At 36.0% G+C, this 20,619-nt stretch overlaps 1 protein-coding gene across 3 annotated transcripts in view; it reads right to left on the minus strand.

Annotated features, from left to right (window-relative positions):
* The window catches only part of LOC118195226 (uncharacterized), a 93,338-nt gene that overhangs the window by 27,299 nt on the left and 45,420 nt on the right, over nucleotides 1-20,619 (minus strand). For 2 of the 3 annotated variants that reach the window (XM_085814943.1, XM_085814941.1), the window contains exons 6-7: nucleotides 13,984-14,236; nucleotides 6,484-6,532 (exon numbers count right to left, since the gene is read on the minus strand). In XM_085814943.1, coding sequence (XP_085671069.1) covers nucleotides 6,484-6,532; nucleotides 13,984-14,236 — 302 coding nt within the window. Of the gene's footprint in view, nucleotides 1-6,483; nucleotides 6,533-13,922; nucleotides 14,237-20,619 lie in introns of all 3 variants that reach the window. The other variant, XM_085814942.1, reaches the window with a different exon arrangement.

Genomic DNA, 20,619 nt, shown 5'->3' on the forward strand with positions numbered 1-20,619 from the left:
TGTTGCGTGCGTACGGGTTCGTTATGAAAGGAATGCACAAGTCCGATGAAAAATGAACAAAAATTTATTATCATCACAACAAAATGCTTAAATTTTCTCAAATTATGATGCAGTATTACAATATCTCACAGTAGTTATCTTTTAACTACTCAAATGTCCAATAGAACGTAATTCAAAACAGCTAAAGAAAGCTAATCCGCGAATTCGCTGCAATCAACAAGAGCAGTTTTCTAAACAACAACAAACTAAGCAACTACTACGAACTGAGATGTTTTCCTCCTTTTATAAGATTTTAAAATCACGCGCTAGAATTTTCCAGTACTTTCTCGAAATCAAAAAGAGATATTTATTTATTTAATGCACGCGCTCTTGTATTTTCAATTTTCCGGCTTAGCTTTCTTTTAATATTCGTCAGGCGCTGCACTACGCGAGGAATAAAACCATTTAATTTATAATTGAACTAACATTAGCTTTTTAAATACCAAATTCGTAACACTGCCCCCTTCCCAAGGACTGCACGTCCCGGGCAGTACAATCCCTGGACAGGAAGCTAAACTTACAACTGTGGCATAAATGCATTAATAAGCATTACATTACAATAATAAACAACATGAACAATAAATGCTATAAATAAAACAAATCAAATGCTATCAAATACTAAATGCAAATCAAATACTAAATACAAATCAAATCAAATACACATTTAAAAATAAAATGGACCATTGTATTATACTATTTACAATTATTTACATTATGTACTATGGCCATAGTAACGAGCTAACCTGTCGTAATGAACGACTTTAGGTTTAGAGTTCGAAGACTTACGGATCCGAACCACGACGTCGTTCAGCCTGTTTAGGACTGTGTACGGACCATCCCAAGGTGACTGTAATTTTGGACAAAGTCCTTTCCGTCGAGTCGGATTCCACAACCACACCTTGTCTCCTTTGTCTGATCTATGTCTAGTAGCTCTTGTGTCGCATCTGGTCTTCATTTTCTCCGTCGCCAAGTTGACTCGCTTTCGTGCAGAACGGTTCATCCCCTCAAACCGGGCCTGGGCATCTTGGATGTGTTCCTCAGGCGATGAAGGCGCATCCGTAGGGCGACTAAACAGGCGGTCACAAGGCAGACGAAGGTCTCGACCGAAGAGCATATGTGATGGGGAATAGCCGGTAGTCTCGTGGACAGCACTGCGGTAAGCTAGTAAAAACAGTGGTAATTTCTTGTCCCAATCCTGTTGGTTTCTGGAAACCACTAATGAGAGGTTATTAAGGATGGTTCGATTGAACCTCTCTACCATGCCGTCCGACTGGGGATGCAATGGCGTCGTTTGAGTTTTGTCAATGCCGAGTAGTTTGCATAGTTCTTTGATTACTGCCGAGGCAGAATTCCTTCCCTTATCGGAATGTAACTGAAGAGGCACTCCGAACCTGGAAATCCAGTGCTGTATCATTACCTCAGCTACTGTGACAGCCTCTTGATCAGGAATAGGATAAGCTTCAGGCCACTTGGTGAAGTAATCAATGACAACGACTATGTATTTGTTGCCATCAGCAGTTCGTGGCAGAGGTCCCAGAATGTCAAAGGCGATACGTTCAAAAGTCGCCCCTACGTTGTAACGTTGCAGCTTGCCTCGGCTCCTCGGTCCTTTCCGACCTGCACAGGCATCGCAAGATCGGCACCACTTTTGCACGACATCCTTTGCATTATTCCAGTAAAAGCGCTCATGAACTCTCTGCAAGGTCTTCATTATTCCAAAGTGACCTCCCGTAGGGCTGCTATGTAATTCTTTAAGGACATCAGGAATGCGGGATCTTGGAAGTATAAGTTGCCATCGGACGTCTTCCCATCATCCGATTCGAATTTCCGGTATAAGACGCCGTTTCTAATGTGAAGTGAATTCCAGAGTGCCCAATATTGTTTGGTTGTAGGACTACAGATAGAAATGTCCTACCAGGTAGGTTTTCTGTTTGATGACTCCATTAAATCAATTATGGGTTTAATGTCGCGGTCTTCCAGCTGGTCTTTCCTGACTTCATCATCACTCCAAGGTTCTCGATCAGCCGATGTTGATGTTGTAATTTGTCTTGCGACGGAGTCAGCAGCTCGTATTTCGCTTCCACCCTGGAACAATATCGGCAGCATTCTGAGCAAGGTCGTCTAGACAGGGCGTCGGCGTTCCCGTGTGATGATCCCTTACGATGACGGATAGTGATGTCATATTCTTGGAGTCTCTGTATCCACCTGGCTATTTGACCCTCAAGATTCTTGAAATTTAAAAGCCAGGTCAATGATGCATGATCGGTGCGGAGCAGGAATTTTCTGCCGTATAGATAGTGATGGAACTGTTCTACAGCTTTGACTATGGCGAGCAACTCTTTCCTGGTGACTTAATAATTCATCTTCGGTTTAGACAGGCACTTGCTCCAGTACGCCACTACACGTTCTTGGCCGTCTATTTCTTGGGACAAAACAGCACCGACACTTTCATTGCTCGCGTCGGTGTCGAGAATAAATGGTCGGTCGAGCTGAGGATACGTCAGGATTGGAGAAGATGTTAAAGCATCCTTTAAGTTGTTAAATGCATCGTCGCATTCTTTTGTTCACAAGAACTTTTGGTTGTTCTCTGTCAGCTTGTGAAGGGGTCTTGCGATGGAAGAAAAATCCTTCACGAATCTCCTATAGTAGGTGCAAAGCCCTAGGAAGCTTCTCAGCTGATGGACATTTTCGGGACGTTTCCAGGATTTAACCGCTGATACCTTTTCAGGATCTGTGCGCACACCTTCTGCAGAGATGACATGTCCCAGGTAAGTCACTTCCTTTCGGAACAATTTGCATTTAGCGGGACTCAGCTTCAGATTGGCTTCTTTCAGTTTCTGAAGCACCTTCCTAAGATTTTCTAAATGTTCTTCAAAACTCTTTCCGACGATGATGATGTCGTCCAGGTATATCAGGCAGGCTTCGTAGGAAAGGCCTTTCAAAACAATCTCCATGAGGCGTTCGAATGTTGCCGGCGCATTACACAGTCCAAACGGCATCACCTTGAATTGCCAAAGCCCTTGTCCCGTAGTAAATGCCGTCTTTTCTCGGTCATCAGGATGTATTTCTACCTGCCAATACCCACTCTTTAAATCAAGTGTTGAGAACCACTTGCTTCCAGAAAGAGTGTCTAGAATGTCGTCAATTCTAGGAAGAGGGTAACTGTCTTTCTTCGTAACCTCCTTCAACCGGCGATAGTCAACGCAAAATCTTGTTGAGCCATCTTTCTTTCTGACTAGGACGATGGGAGATGCCCATGGACTTACTGAAGGCTCGATGACATCGCCTTCTTCCATATCTTTTAACAGTGTTCGCACCTCTTCCTGTTTAGCCAACGGTAGACGTCTTGGATGTTGCTTGATCGGGGAATGATCGCCGGTATCTATTCTATGTTGTGCCAAACTAGTTCGACCCACGTCAGAAGACGAGCGGGAGAAAACAACTTGAAGATCTTTAATGACGCGATTGGCAGCATTCTTCTCTTCATCGCTTAATTGTGCATTCTGAAGTAACTCTGATGTAATGCTTTCTGAAGACACGGACTCTTGGATGTTACTCTTTCTTTCAACGCTGGTTACAGGAGTACATGCAGGAACCATTTCACCTTTCTTAATAACTCTCGCCTTCTCAGTTACTCTCACCGGGATAACCGTTCTGGATAGGTCGACGAGTGTTGACGCTACTAGTACTCCTTTTGGGCTATTACAGTTATTGGGATATTCTATGATGCCGTAGCGGAACATTCTATTTTCGGCTATGGATCCAGGAAGTAAAAACTCAGTTGTTGCGGGTATTGTGATATCGTCTTGAGCTATAATTTTGTGGATAGATTTCACTCCATCATTAGTTCCGAATAGGGCTATGTCCTCAGATGTAGAATGCAATTCGTTACATTTAAAGTCCAGGAAAAAATTGTATTTCCTTAGAAAGTCCAATCCGAGTATGCAGGAATCAGTGATCTCTGCTACATATGCCGTGTGATGGTAAGCGACACTTCCAAACATGATGTTAACGTTTACTTTACCGTCGATGTTTATCTTCTCACCGGACACAGTCTGGAGGGTAACGCAGGGCGGCGTCCAAATAAGTTTGCTTCCCAGTTGTTGAGCCAAATCTTTTCGGATGATGGTAACGTTGGCTCCTGTATCTATCGTCATATTGCAGGGAATTCCATTAATATGTCCTATTTTGAAAAGTCCATTACTGCCGCCTCTCACTGTAGAAATCTGAAGCGCTTTAAACTGAGGCTTTCCTTTATCTGGCAACCTCCGCCCCGCGAGATGGCCACTAATTAGTTTCCCTGCTGCTTGCTAGAAGCGGTCTTAACATCCGTGCCCTGGGGTGTTCTGCAGTTCCGCCGTATGTGTCCTTCAGCTCCACAGTTCCAACATTTTAAGGTCGGTTTCTTTTCACTGATGTTTCTTCTTAAGTCATTGAGTTGTCTGGTTATATCTCTAGACGAACAGTAACTTGATGCCTTGGTTCCTGGACATGAGCAGCTCTGATTGGGTGGAGGTCTCTACGAGTGGCTTGCTGGGCTGCCTCAAATTTCATGGCGTACACTAAAGCGCTTTTCAGATCTTTAACATCCGCCATTCGCAGTGCTTTCTGTATTTCAGGGTCCCGGATGTCATCGATGAAATATTGCAGGGACAGTATTTCCCTTGTTTCTGTCGGGCACTCCGAAAAGGCGTGATGTGACAGCCTTTTAACATCCGTGGCGAGCTCCTGAAGTGTTTCGGTGAGCTTCTGTTGACAGGATTTTAATTGGAGCCTGCTGTAGTCTTTTAAACATTTCTCGCCGAAGCGCAGCTCCAAAGCGCCGGATAGAGCTTCGAAATCTAGCCTTAGATTTTCGGGAAGCGTCTGCAGGATATCCCCTGCTTCTGCTCTCAGAGAAGCAGCGAGATGACAGGCCTTAGCTTGGGAATCCCATCCATTGGCATCCGCAACGATAGAAAACTGGGTCTTATGCACTTGCCAGGATGTCTTCCCATCATATGTGGATAGCTTCAGAGATGGACGAGCAGGCATCGGTAAGAATTTAAAATCATCACTCCCGCTCCCTGCCGACGCTACGAATTTCTTTAAAGTATCTATTTCTTTGGCAACTGCAGAAACTCTCTCATCAATTTGTTGTTCGATTTGTTGTTTAACGGAACAAACTCTTCCTGCTATTTCTTCTTTGACTGAATCAACTCTGTAACCTATTTGTTGTTCCACGGCCGAAACTCTGTCTTCTATTTGCGCTTTCACAGAAGAAACGTTTTCTTCAATTTGTCCAACTTTAATTTCAACCGCGTCTATTCTGCCTTCCATAGCCTCAAATTTATTTTCTATTGCGTAGGTAATTTTTCTTTTCATTTCGTCCTGACCCGCTTTCATCTCATCTTTAAGGGATTTCATTTCTTCCTTAACGGATATTTGACCAGCATCCATTTTCTCTTTAATTTCTTCTATGATGTTTGGCCAGCTTCCATCTTTCCTTGTACAGCTTTTATATCTTCTTTAACGGAGTTGACGGCTCCTTCCATCTTTTCTTGGAAAGCAGCAAATGCAGTCATCATTTGCCTGAATTGTTCTTCCATCGCTCTTGTTATTGGCATTCAATATCCCACTTCTGACACCAAAAATTGTTGCGTGCGTACGGGTTCGTTATGAAAGGAATGCACAAGTCCGATGAAAAATGAAAAAAAATTTATTATCATCACAACAAAATGCTTAAATTTTCTCAAATTATGATGCAGTATTACAATATCTCACAGTAGTTATCTTTTAAATACTCAAATGTCCAATAGAACGTAATTCAAAACAGCTAAAGAAAGCTAATCCGCGAATTCGCTGCAATCAACAAGAGCAGTTTTCTAAACAACAACAAACTAAGCAACTACTACGAACTGAGGGGTTTTCCTCCTTTTATAAGATTTTAAAATCACGCGCTAGAATTTTCCAGTACTTTCTCGAAATCAAAAAGAGATATTTATTTCTTTAATGCACGCGCTCTTGTATTTTCAATTTTCCGGCTTAGCTTTCTTTAATATTCGTCACGCGCTGCATTACGCGAGAAATAAAACCATTTAATTTATAATTGAACTAACATTAGCTTTTTAAATACCAAATTCGTAACAATATGAAATAAAGTTATGATTTCTTGACCACAATACTCAAAAATTGTAATTGCTGTTAATATATATTGCCATTCTATCAGTACTTGGGTTTAATCCGAAACATTTATTTAAAAATAACTGTGAGTATCTGTAACAATATATGCATATTTTTTTTTAAATATTAGAATTCATACAAACGCTTATAGTTGAAAAATAATAAGAAAATACTTTATAATTTGCATTACGTTCTTTTTTCAGAGATTGAGCTGATAAGACTTTGAAACGTTAGAAACGAGCTTCTTTTTGATATTGTATAATAAAGTAAGCGGAAACTTACCTGGCACTGTTTACATTTTGGACGTTTTCTTCTATCCTAGTGAAGCACTCTGAAAGCAAAGGACTGTATTTTAGGAATTAGGTAAAAGAATTCGCAGTCAGAAAACTTCAGGATTAATCTTCAATTGAGAATACGAGGTTGGAGACTTTGAAACAAATATTAAATTGAGGACAATTATAAATAAGATGGTACGATAATTAATACTAAAAGATGGTAACTTGTTTTACTACTAAACAAGAAAATTTGTCACCAAAAATATTTAAAACTCCGCCCACAGTATTTTCTTGTTATAGGAGGCTTTGTGTTCAGTCGGCAAAATTTGCTAATTTAATTTAATCAAAAAAGAGTGCTTACCATTAATAATTTTTGAAAAAAATTTAGATATAAAAAATTAAATATCTACCGCTGCAAAGATATAAAAACTAATTCTTTTCTAATTAATAAAATTAAAAGTCAAGAGGGCATCTAGATTTTAAAAGCATTGTTTGTTTCAGCATTTCCTTTTACTTCCTTGGACGAAGTAAAAGGGAAGCATTATGATCCCGAAAAATTTCGGGTATCATATTTTAACAAAAATATCCATTTTGACCGCTATCGAATGAAATTTAACGATATTTTTGGGTGACATGCGTATATAAGGACAGAATAAAGAACTCTTTTCTTCCAAAACAATTATAAAACTGCTTTAAAATGAATTCTGAAGTGAATTTTTCATGGTGTCTGCACGTACGTATGTATCTCGCATAACTCAGAAACGAGTAGCAAAACGATGAAATTTTGTATATAGGACTGCTATAATATGTAGATGTGCACCTCCTATTTTGGTTGCAATCGGCAGCCCCAAAGGTATATGAATATATGTATATACGCTGATACTTTGCTCAGTGAGTCAGTTTCTTTATTCTTATATGTTTGTAAATTGTGTATTATTTGCTTTAAAAATGATTGAATTATGTTGTTCTTATCTCCCGGTTAAGGTTTTGGTGTTACTTTGGTACACGGTTGCACGGATTTTGGCGAGTTTTTGGCAATTTTTCTTTTGGCGAGTAATACGACTTATGGTAAACCCATTGCTGGATAAGTTATTTATGGTAACCGATACTTTGTTGACATTTTATTTAAAAAATAATGCGTGTTATTATGCATAAATTCCGTGTTTTAAATATTATTTATGGCTTTTAATATTAAAAATCAATTTAATTTTGCATTTTTAGTTGAAATAAAAATTTTATTCTTTATCATATTTTATGAAATTTTATGCTGTGGATGATGTAATCAGTGACGTCACCTTACTTTAAAAGTAATTGGTTTTAATATCTATAAATTTAATCTAATGTTTTAAACATTATTTATGGCTGTTAAATATTAATTAAAATACAATTTAATTTTGCATTTCTTTTTTAAAATGATTTTATTATGTATGATTATTTAAATAATTTTAATTCTAGGCGTGATGTAATCAGCTCTCTGATTGGTTTTAGAATATTTGTGCATTAATGAGCTGTAATCAGCTCCCTGATAGGTTGCTGAAAATTTGTGCATTACCGCGCCATTTTAAAATTTAATTCATATCTTCGAATTCCTTCAAAAATGTCTCCTTCAAAGATGAATGTTGTTTTTGATAAGTACCAAGAATTTTTGGTTTCGGAATCAAAAAATTGTCCTTTGCGACCTTATTTTCGCCAGCCTGACTTTCCTAATCAAAGATTTATTTATAAATTCTTACAAGGGTCAGAGGAAATTTATTTTAAATTTTTGAAGGAAACGTCGCTAATTGTTTCTTCAATGAAGTGCGAAAATGTAGATCACAGATGAAGACCGTTAGAAGAGTCGATTCTGAGACGGCCGTATATGATATTGTGGCCATGTTGGAAGAAATAACCGCTGTAACGGTAAGAAAATTATTAGACATTCCTCCTTTTTTACCGACAATAAACTAATTGCTGTCATTTTAGCTCTAGTGTACGAAGCATTCTTATTTACTTATTTTAAAGTATTTAATTTAAGTAATATTTTAATTCTTTTAAACGTTGGTATGATGGTTTATAATTCGATATTCAATTTACGTAATATTTTAATCCAATTAAACGTTTGCGCAATGTTTTTATAGTGGTATTTTTATTCTATTTCTATGCTATATGAAAGTAATAATTTAACCTTTCTTTAGTATTTTATACTCGTAGTAAATGTATTTATTCTATATAATATATATATATATATATATATTATATTCTATATAACGTATTTTAAAGTATTTAAATTTAATAATATTCTAATTCTTTTAAATGTTGGATGATGTTTTTTATTTCGATATTCAATTTCAGTAATATTTTAATCTAATTAAACGTTGGCACAATGTTTTTATAGCGGTGGTTTTAGTCTCTTTTTTGCTATATGAAAGTAATAATAACCTTACTTTAGTATTTTATACTCATAGTAAATGCATTTATTTACACTTGCCTGCCATCTTAAAAAACGACATTTTCAACAAAAAAATTAATCCATTATTTCTAACGATTTTTTTTTTTTTTTTTTTTTAAAGTTTTGAATACTTTACTATGCGTAAAAACAGCGTTTTTCAAAATGGCTGACGTTTGTAGAAATCGCGCCAACAATTGCGCCAACGTAAATCGCCAAAAATCCGTGCAACCGTCTACCAAAGTAACACCAAGGTTTTTATGCCTTTAGTTAACCTGGATGTTATAGTCGTAGAATTATCAACAGTTTAAAATTTGTTTAAGTGCGGCTAAGCCTAATTTGTTACGATAGCAGCCATATTTGTTTCATTTGAAACTTAGCAAAATAGTGGATTTGTTGCCAACCTAGAGGAACTAAGCTTCGCAACAACAAAGTAACGTCTTCTTTTATTATTGCGAATTTAATTATGCTTAATTCATTCTGGAATTATCATTAAGTTATTAAATTATCTCACATATTGACTAAGCATAGCGTCCTTAATAAATTAAGGCAGTTTCTATAACTTCCGTGTCTTTTTTCCGAGTGAGACCAAAAGTAAACTTTAAGTTTTGTGCACTGAAAAATCTGCCTTCTTACCCGGCGGCCGAATTGCTTGTTTTTGTCTAGAAACTGTAATTTTAACTGTAAAAATTGTTTTAACTGTACTTGGTGTTTTGTGTTTTTCTATATCTTTCAATTTTTAATGAAAATATTTTGAATTTTTATGCATTTTTGTCTTGCCGCGAAGTGAGAACTGAATTAATTAGTAGCGCATGTGGATTAGGTAAGCGGCTGTGAATCGTCTGTGTAAAACTGTTTCTTTGTTTAATTACTTCTATACATCGTTTTAGATTTATTATAGTATGTGAATAGAACATGTGGTAATTCTTCAGATGATATAATTTTTGCGCACTCTCAGTTATAAAATGAATGAGATGTAGCGCTGTTTAGTGAACCTAGCGCCAAAGTGTCGCTTTGGTAAATAAATATAGTGAAATTTAAAGACTGCATTTATTCTATACTGTGGTTTATGCGCTATCGACGAAATACACTCATGTCCATAAATTAAGGATAATGCAAAATCAGGCAAAGGAAGAGTTAGAAGCAAAACAAATGTGACTTATTTGTAAAGTTTATTTATTAAACAACAGGTAAAGAGCAAAAAAAAAAAGATCCTATATGTTTGATATTATTAAAAAAATTAGCGATTTTTTCTCCCTGGAGCAAATTAAAAAAAAATATTTACAAAAAACCAATATTACATGTTTGGTCTGATTGTTAATACAGTGTATGTCTCCCAGACGATGCAATACAGTCCGTACAACGCCTAAGCATGCTGAGTATCAAATTATCGATCTGATCTTGGGGGATATTACACCACTCAAAAAGCAATGCTCTCCGAAGTTCCGGTAGACATGTAGGAGGAGGTTGACGGGCTGCAACTCGTCGGCCAAGCATGTCCTACACGGTCTCTACTGGATTCAAGTCCGGTGAAAATGCTGGCCAGTCCATACGGGTGATATCCTCCGATTGAAGGCATTCGCTTACGATGTTTGCACGGTGAGGACGGGCGTTGTCATCCATAAACGCAAATTGTGCGTCCATGGCGCCCCGAAACAAACGTACATGTTGTTCCAGAATGACGTCCCGATAGATTTGGCTTGTCATGGTTCCAGTTTGAACATGCAGGTCAGTTTTGGAACCCAGAATAATTCCACCCCAAACGAGCACTCCTGCACCACCGTAACGGTATCGTTCAGTGATGTTTCCTTGTTGGTAACGGGTACCTGGAGCTCTCCATATGAAAGTCCGGCGAGAATCAGACTACAAGCTAAACCTGGACTCGTCGGAAAACATCACACAAGCCCACTGTTGCGGTGTCCACAATGCATGCTCTCTACTCCAGGCTAACCTCAGGCGACAGTGAGTAGCAGTAAGTGGAACGCATCTGACAGGTCTACGAGCATATAGACCAATCTGTCCTAAGCGTCTGTACACGGTCTGCCTTAAAATTGTCGTACCAGTGGCTGAAGAGAGCTGACGAGACAGGTCTGAGGCTGTGCTCCGCCTGTTTCTTTTGGCAGTAACTGCCAAATACCGGTCCTCATTCGGCGTTGTAACTCTGGGCGACCTGTGCTGTAACGTCTATTCACATTACCGTCATCTTGTAATCGTTGCCAAAGCTTGGAAATGACTCTCTGGGCAATTCCAAGTTCGTCTGATATTTTCAGTTGGGTACGCCCACATTTCAGACGGCCGATAATTCTACCACGTAAAAAATCATCCAAATGCGTCTCTATGTCATAACTATTCGGTTATTGCACTGAAATGCTTATAAAGCGCCTGCGAACAATTTTACTTCTTTGCCTGTATTCCTTATATATCGCTCTGTTACACTCTCGTCATTGTGACGTACCATCGGTGTCATTTGGTTACTTCCTGAAATTTGCATATGATTCTTGAAGATGTGTGTAGTGATTTTACATGTGATATATTTATTTTAGAGTTCGATTTCCGCGTGATTCCGAATTATCCTTAATTTATGGACATGAGTGTAGATTTATTTCAAAATTCGTCAACTGTTAATTCAACATGTTTAAATGAAATGCAGGAAAATTGCGTATAATTTAATATTTCGTACAAGAAAGTCGTGTGGTGTATATAGCAGATTTTTTGAATATAAAATGATATAAATCAAGGACTACTAACTTGCGGCCCTTGACTCATTTTTCTACAACCCTTGTTTCACATTACAACCAAAAGGGGAGGTGCACAAATACATGTTATTGTTACATACAAAATTTCAACTTTATGAAGATACTCGTTTCTGAGTTATGCGATATACATACATACACGTACGCAGGTTCAGACGCCATGAAAAAAAATCTCTTCTAAATGCATTTTAAATCGGTTTTATAATTTGATTCGGGAAAAAGAGTCCTTTACTGTGTCCTCACTTACAGATGTCACGCAAAAACATCGTTAAATTGCTTTCGATAGCGGTCAAAATGAATATTTTCGTTGAAATATGACACCTGGAATTTTTCATGAATACAATACTTCTTTTACTGTGTACACGGAAATAATAAGAAATAATATCATTGTTTAAATATTAAGATATTTCACTAATAGTCATTTCTTCATACTGCATAATTATTATTATGTAATTAACTAAATATTAAGTAAGTGAAGAATCTAGAATAAAGCATTTTGAACCAAATAATCTCACTGAAAAAAGGGATTAGGGGCAATCAGAATGCGCAACAAAAACTAAAAAATTTTAAATTTGCGTCATCAATTTAAGAATTTTTTTAGAATTCTGATAAAAAATTAGCACGTATTCTTTTCAATTTCGCAGTTTTCTAGTTAGATTTTAGTCTTGTGATAAAGAAGGAAAAAGATTACACCTGTCCGTTTCTGAAAAGGAGCTACAATGCGTTTTCCAAGTGTGTGTGTGTGTGTGTGTGTGTGTGTGCCGCGGGTGGGGTAGGATTCCTCATTTATTTAATAAATGGTAATAATAAGGGATGACTTAGTCGACGACTATTTTAAAACCTTCTGGAGAAATGAGATTGCATATTCATCTCCTAAAAAGTATTCATTCTATTCTTCTATTCTTTTTTTTTTTTTTTTTTTTTTGCTTAAATTAAAATTAAAGTCGTTGAATTTTCCCAATCGTAACTGATTTCGATTTGTTTAAAGTATTCAAAATGGGTGCCAGGAACAAGGTGAACCATTACAGAAGTTTCGAAACTGGATTTAGAATATCTGCTTTATTGTAATTTTCTTATATTTAATTGAAGGTGATGCAAGCGAAGAAATAAATAAGGTTTGAAAAAGTGACATTAAAAACAACTGCTTTTGTCAATTCACTAGCATAAGAGCTTTCACTTAGCTTCAAAACAACAATTATTTTTAAATGGCTTCCTTTGCAACAGTACATTGCATGTCAATGTAACAAAGCAAGCCCTTTAAAAACAATATGTATTCACTTAAAAAATGTTATACTTTTTAATGGCAATATAGATGCCCACTTTGATTGCAAAATGCGCTTATGAGGAATATCGCCTTGATGTGCACTCTGTATTTTCGTCAAAACAATGTCATCACAAGAACGAACACTTGCGAGTTTCCCACAAAATGTTCTTCACGAAGGCATCTCCTCTTTAGGCAGATACTCATCACATATTTCACCATAATCGATTAAAGAACAACAAAAAAATGGTGTCGGGAACTTAATGCAGTAGAGCGATTATGATGATAACTCGAGCCAACGGGCTGGCTACAATGGTATTTTTCTTCTTTTTCTCACGCGTAACATAAACACAATCTAGTTTCCTTTCGAAAATTCTCCACGAAGTCGTCCCTCCCTTAGGCATACAGTTCTCCTGTCCTTTGATTCAAGTAATCTAATCATTGTGATGACATTCCAGTTTAATACTAAACTTTTAAAATAAAGAGCAAGAAGTTCTATGTGAATCATTCTAAATATTTCTTAATATAAATTTTTTGCACCAGTTTTGAGTGCCAAAGATGTAAATTCCGAGTGCCAAAGATGTAAATTCCGAGTGCCAAAGATGTGAATTCCTAATATTAAACAATTAAAAGTTGAATTTAAAAGATTTTAATTTCTTCAAAAATAGCTGGAATCATTAAAAATATTCATACTATGTGGAATGTAGATAATAATAATTTAATTCTACTCTTATATGTCCTTGACAAGTTTTCTTTTCCTGCAGGTGTCTATCCAAATTTTTCGCTTATTTAAGGTGTTTGCAGCTAAATGACGTTAGAGAAACGCTGAAATGACGTTAAAGAAACTCCGTTATCAAGGCTGCGTTCGTAACCACAGCCATGCAAGCAAACATGACTGAACTGGAGAATTATAAAATTCTTTAAATTAAGAAATGAATTCGAATATATTCTTTAACTGCACTTTTCGTCCACGAACGAGAGAAAGGAGGAAATGAAGCACACTCAACTGGAATAGGCCAACTGCCAGGAAAGACGTAATTGACGCGGCTGTTAATGAAGGAGACCCACCTCTGCCCTTACTGCAGTCCCAGTGGCATTTGAGCGTTATCTGGTCCACGAGAGCCGTTGAAGCAGCTGCGCACTGGCGGCGGGCCGCAGCTTTGGCCGAAATGCGGGGAAAGAGGTCCGACTTTCGACGCGACAGGCGCCGGACAGGCAAGTCCTCCGGCCGGACCAGAGGGGTGGAGGAGATGGGGAGAGCCTCGTCTGATGTTCCTGGTTCAGAAGCTTCGCTGAGAGACGGCTCGTCTTCTGTGGTGTCCTAATCAAAGAAGAGCTTGTTGAACATTTAAAATGGCAACATTATGACAAAATCAATTAAAACTGAAATTTTACATTACATATTTGAAACCAAACAAAAATTTAATAATTTTATTTGTACGAATTTTAGCTTTTTTCTTTTTTTTTTTTTTTTTTTTTCAGATTTTAAATTCTCTCCACTTATTCGTTGTTTAGTAATTTAATAATGAATTAGTGGCGACGAACTAAGATGTTGCTCAATATTAAAGGAAACACTGAACAAAACTGAATGTCTTCAAATGTTATTACAAATGCGGACCTCAGGGATCTAACTTAGGTCCAATTTTGGGGAATATTGTGGTTAATATTGCATTAAAGTTAGACTTAGGAAATGATACACTTTTCAGGAATACGCCGATTATTTCATCGTAACTGTCGGTGGTAGAAAGAGATCAGACTTAGAAAGGAAACAGAAGAAAACATTAGAGACTACAGAAAAATGAAGTGATAAATATAACTTTAGTTTTAATAGCACTAAAGCAAAAATGATAATATTTCCTAAGCATTCAAAGCTGTTAAAACTCCAAGATTAGGACGGAAGAATGGCCTATTCGAAAATACATTAAAATATCTACAGTTCATTCTTGATAAAAAATTGATCTGGATTCCGCATTTCTTGGAAATGCGAGATAGAACACACACAATTGTAAATTATTTAAATCGCCTTATGACGCATAAATGCGGCCTTAGAGGGAAAATTCAAGAGGACTGCATAATTGAAGAATTAAATATACCAAATTCTATATTGGAAGTAGAAGTACCAAAATTTAGCAAACATCCAGCTCAATTCACATCAATCGTATGGCATATGAATATTCTCAATGAATTAAAAATAGAAATTTTTACAAATCCAAGGTAAAGTTGAAGCTGCATTTACAGCTTACCAAGATAAGCAAGTTCTAAAATGTGAAAAATTAAGACTACATAATTCAAGCACAATTTACCTAGCCGAAGCAATAACTTTGAAGAATGGCTCAAAGTTATTGAAGCTCTTTTCATGGGTAGGCTTTTCTCAAAAATAAAAAGTCACAATATGCCAGCACTTATGCAGAGAGCCAAAGCGTTATGTTCTACGAAGAAAACATCTTTACTTATTTAAGCTCTTCAAGAAACAATAAATACAGAAATGAATATTCGTCCAATTAATCTAAACTGGATAGGGGAATATACAGCTACAACAGGGAAGGAAGCTGCTGATACAGCAGCTAAAGAAGTCATACTAAAAGATTAAAAGGTATGATTGGTATCCATCTTTCAATTTCAAGACTTACAATCAAGAATAAAATTTCGAAACAAGTTTCAGTAAAATGGCAAGGAAGATGAGATGAGGCAGATACAGGAAGATGAACTCATGAATACTTTCCACAAGTAACATTGAAAAGAATAAAAACAAATTTTGTGCTAATGCAATTAGCAACACATCATGGAAAGTTACCATATTATTTCTAGTGGTTAAAAAGTAATGTAAAATGGGGTATCCGGAACACTATGTATATATTATTGAAAACGAAGGCAAGGTGCTTATAATTAATCATATTAAAGTGAATCAGCAAGTATTTAAGAGCAACTAAAAATTATGACATGTACCGTCTACATTTATAAAGTCAAGAGAGCAACAGAAAATTATATTAAGTCTTCTTTCCATCTGTATTCTTATACACGCTTTCCTTCCTTACTGTATTATTTTATTACTTTATGTGCTTAACAAAGTATTAGTGGGTTTTGATCACGACGTTAACCAAGTTTCCAGTCGAGCGTGTGTTACTGAGTGGATAGCCAATCATATTGTTCGGGCAATTTCGGCACGGGGTTTTCCTCAGTGTTCTTTAACGAACGAGGAGGGAATTCATAAATATATATAGATGTAAAAACAAACGAATACTGATAGCGTTTCCATTTAGCATGTATTAATCCTTAACTAAATTTCTTTACATATGTAGATAGAATCGCATGAATTTTCTTGATTTGTCAGTTAAGTTTTAATCACCTGCAAATGATAATTATACATACTAAGATGGTACTTTTTTCGCAACACATTGATCAAAAGCTTTGACGATTAAAATATAAGGAATATAATCAGACCGTTTTTATTGTCAGGAAGACACAGGTAATAATCTAGGGATATTAAGATATAACAACACTTATCTTACTCACAAATAAGAAAGAGATACATCGTTAAATCTTCTCGATTTTATAACTCTAGCAAAACACTGTGTAAAGCGATATTAAATAAATATTATTTGAATACTATAAATAAATTTAAAGTGAATTCTATCATGGCGACCACTTTCCTAAGACGACCATTACTGATAATGATCAATATTTCGAGGAACTTAAAAAAAAAAAAAAAAAAAAAAAAAAAAAAAAAAAAAAAAAGAAGCTTGAATTATTATAATAATAAAAAAAAAAAAAAAAACTCTTGCACGTGATACATTGGTAGAACAGTATAAATATGAAAAGGCCTGTTGTAGTGATAGTTTTGAAAATAAAAACTTGATCTTACTTTCGACAGTGAAATGTAAAAACTCTGTCAGTTTATACTGATAAAAAATCGAACAGAAACTTCATCACGTCATGTGATTAAACTTTTAATTATGTTCTTTGACAAGAATTATGCTTACTGGAATAAAATTATCTGTAAAGTCAATTTCGGTCATTTTTAATTATTAAAAAAAAATTTAAAAGAAAATAATCATTTACTTTCTTTTCTTTTCTTTCTTTTATAAAAGAAAATAATCATTTACTTTCTTTTCTTTTCTTTCTTTTTTTTTTTTTTTTAATATTTCCAACCAAACCTTATTTCAAGAGCTCTTGAATGAATTAGACTGTACCCCTATAAAGTAAGCAAGAAAGCACGACGTCTGCATTATGCAATGTGAACGCATGCTTCTATTTTCGTTATAATTACATTTACAGCTGAAGCACTCAACCGTAAAATAAGAAATCCCCTTTCGTTGTCATAACGATAGACGTTGTTACATTGACGTAAACTATTTAACACAGTTCAAACAACGCGTATTTCAGAATTCGCAAAAATAGCTGGTAATTTCTTTACTCACTTTTCTGATCGACATTTGGAACAGTTCATAAGTATCAATAACGGAAGACTATATAATATAAACTCTTTTCTTCTCTTCCTCATTTTCTTTCTTATCCTACTTCACATATGAGGTAGGAAAAAAACTACTTAATCACGTTCGACGATAAGCAGTAAGTATCACTCCAAAAGAAAAAGCAGATGAGTGCAATTTAATGTTTTTTAAGATACTTTTAATAAATACAGCTTTGTAAGGACTAAATGCCCTAACAGGAGATAGGCTTTTTTTCTTGCAGCATTTTTTTGCGTAGGAAAAGGGATGCAGGTATTGAATACAGTAATGGCACAAACCACGCAGTAATTGATACCTAGACACCGATGATGTTAGCCGAGACTACGTAAACTGAGACAAATGCACTTAACAGGAATTTTAATATGACTAAAAGTAAAACTTATGAAAGTTATGTGAGATTGAAAGATCTGCTGATAATTAGTGCGCAACTTACTATATAAAATAATTAAATAATTATATTAAACAACTATATTAAATAATTTTGTTTGAAAGATGAAATCTTTACACATTAGAAATCCCGCATTTTTGGACCAACATGGATATCTTTTCTTCCCTAGCAACTCTTTCTATTTTTATTTTTTTATTTGATTCGTTTAATTACGGTAAAGCTCATACGTACTATCTACTGATAGGAAATTATGTCTTCGTAGAGGACTTTTCGAGGAAAACTGGCTTCTTTACACATTACATATAGGAAAAATTGGAAAAATAAAACTTGTAGCTAGCCTTTTCACCCGAGTTAATTTGTCATTGCTAGCGCAAAAATACTTATTCATTCGGCCACGGATAAGTCATAAGACTTTTATTTCTTTCCCTGTAGTACAGAATATTTTCTATTTCTTTTCTTGTTGTTGCTAGATGTTGCCGCTTCTGAATCATTGTCTTCGAGGATTTTCATATCAGTTTCGAAGAAAATTTAGCCTTAGTTTAATTTTGAAATTATTGTAGCTCTTCTCCTACCCCATTCCCTCTCAAATGAATTCATCTCCTCATCCAGTTTCTTCAAAAACGCCTTGGTTCTGAAGTACCAAAAAATCGTTCAAATGTGCGTTCCAGTTTCTGATCAGAATAAAACACTCCGTCAGATGCTCTAAATTTTAGTCTTTAATTTTTGCATCCCGCCGCCCAAACGGGAAAGTGGTTAGTGATTCTGAATACCGTACCGAAAGGTCCGGATTCGAATCCAGAGATGGCATGGATGTAAAATTGTCTGTCCCTTCATTGGAGGTAACGATGGCCGCCTGTCAAGTGTGCCTTCCTAATAAAATGACCACCGCTTCTAGCCTTAGAAGTGGCCAAAGCCTAAAGTAACTAGTGTCCGCTATTAAACAAAACAAAACAAAACAACAACAAACAAACAAAACAAAACAAAACAAAAAACTGAAAGCTATCAGATTTTATATTACGCCCAAAGGGACTTTTTTTAACGTTTTGTGTGTTATCTTTGTTTAATAAATAGCATACTCTTCGCACTTAAACCATAAAATTCAATTCAACAGCAGTATCGCAAAATATTTAAAAGAGCATATCTTTAAAATTTCCGATACACAGTCTCGCGCGCAAGAGAAAAAAAATGTTTTTTTTTTTTTTTTTTTTTTTTTTTCCTTCCGTACAGTGTTGCCATTGCTCTCCTTGAAATCGTTGAGTTCCTTAATCAAAAACTCATAAATACTTTACAAAATATCAGCTCTCCAATGGCGGGCACTTGCCTACAACGGCATAGGCCATTCCTAAAGCCAGAAGTAGTGGCCATTTTATTGTGGAGGCACGTAATAGGCAGCCATCATTACCTCCTATGAAGAGACAGATAATTTTACATCCATGCATTGCTCGAGATTGGAATCCGGGCCCTTCGGTATCGCAGTCAGGCTCCTCTAACCGTCTGGGCGGCCGAAAGATGCTGAAGTGGTAGAATGCTCGCCTGCTACTTTACAAAACTTTACAAAATATGAAATAAATAATCAAACAAATTCCGGCTTCCAGATTTCCAAATTTGGGCTTTCATATTCGGTTATTAAAAATTCGTACGTAATCTTACGTAATCACGGACGTTATTCAAAATGTGATGGCTTTTATGTACATTGTTTTATCACAATGGCAGAAACATACATACATTCATGCAGATTCTTCATTATTTAATTTCTTTCAATATAGCACAGGGCTCTAATATTTGGTGGCAACAATTTAAAAAGTGATTCGCCGTTTATAGTGAATTAAAACAAAATGCCAAAACGAAATTAATAGCCCTTCTGGGCAAATGCCCCTTTGGGCTACGAAAAAGCTCACTTTTTGCATTGCGCGATGTAAGTGCGGAGTGATGTATCGAGGCAACGTTGACTATGCTTTCGGACTCTCACTATTCAGATTAGAACAGTGAGAATTTGGGCTCCTCTAATCAACACAATTAACTAGGGTAATCAGGTGTAAGGTAATATGATAATGTCGTATTATCTTATATAAGATGTGTAATCTTATTAGTGTTATCTTTAAAAAAGGAGAATGTGTGTGCCGTGGACGCAGTATTAAATGGTACCATATTTTCTCTTTTTTAAATTCGCTATACTATTCATATTTGGGATGTAATTTGATGAAGGTATCCGAATGATTTGCTCCATATATCTTCACTTGCAGCAGTAACAAAATTTGTTACTGTAGTAAAGCAGTAACAAAGTTTGTTACAAATTTGTAACTTTCTAAGCAGTAACAAAATTTGTTACTGCTTAGAGTTGTAAAAAGGTTCCAGGTTTTTGGTTTCACAAAGTTTATAAGAAGATTTAACACCCAAAAATACTTACTCAGTATTTGAAAACACTGCAAATATAAAAATGGTTTAGTTTAATTATTCTTTGTTTTGAAGTTGTGGATCGCAACGATTTTTAAAGCACTTATAAGGTATTTCTCCCACTTTCCTAGCGTCCTTCGTGGTGTAGTGGTTCTGCACGCTGGACCGGTATTCCAGAGGTCCGTGGTTCGATTCCCGGCGAAGGCGGTTGCTAATTTTTCATCTTGCCTGCTTCTAAAAAATCCTAATGTCTCTACACACTTTAAAATGGAATCCGAACTAGACTCATTAAACTCATTACGCACTGAAGAAGCTCTTCGTAGCAAACATTTGCAGATGGACAATGTTATGAAAAGACTAAACTTTATCATTGAATACGATCTGAATTATCGATAATTCATTTCGTTATCTTCAGATAAATATTTAAAAAAAATCCAGATAGTAAAGTAAAGT

This window comes from Stegodyphus dumicola, chromosome 4, assembly GCF_044657685.1.
Source record: "Stegodyphus dumicola isolate Sdum_Otavi_A_Nest chromosome 4, ASM4465768v1".
Taxonomy (NCBI): domain Eukaryota; kingdom Metazoa; phylum Arthropoda; class Arachnida; order Araneae; family Eresidae; genus Stegodyphus; species Stegodyphus dumicola.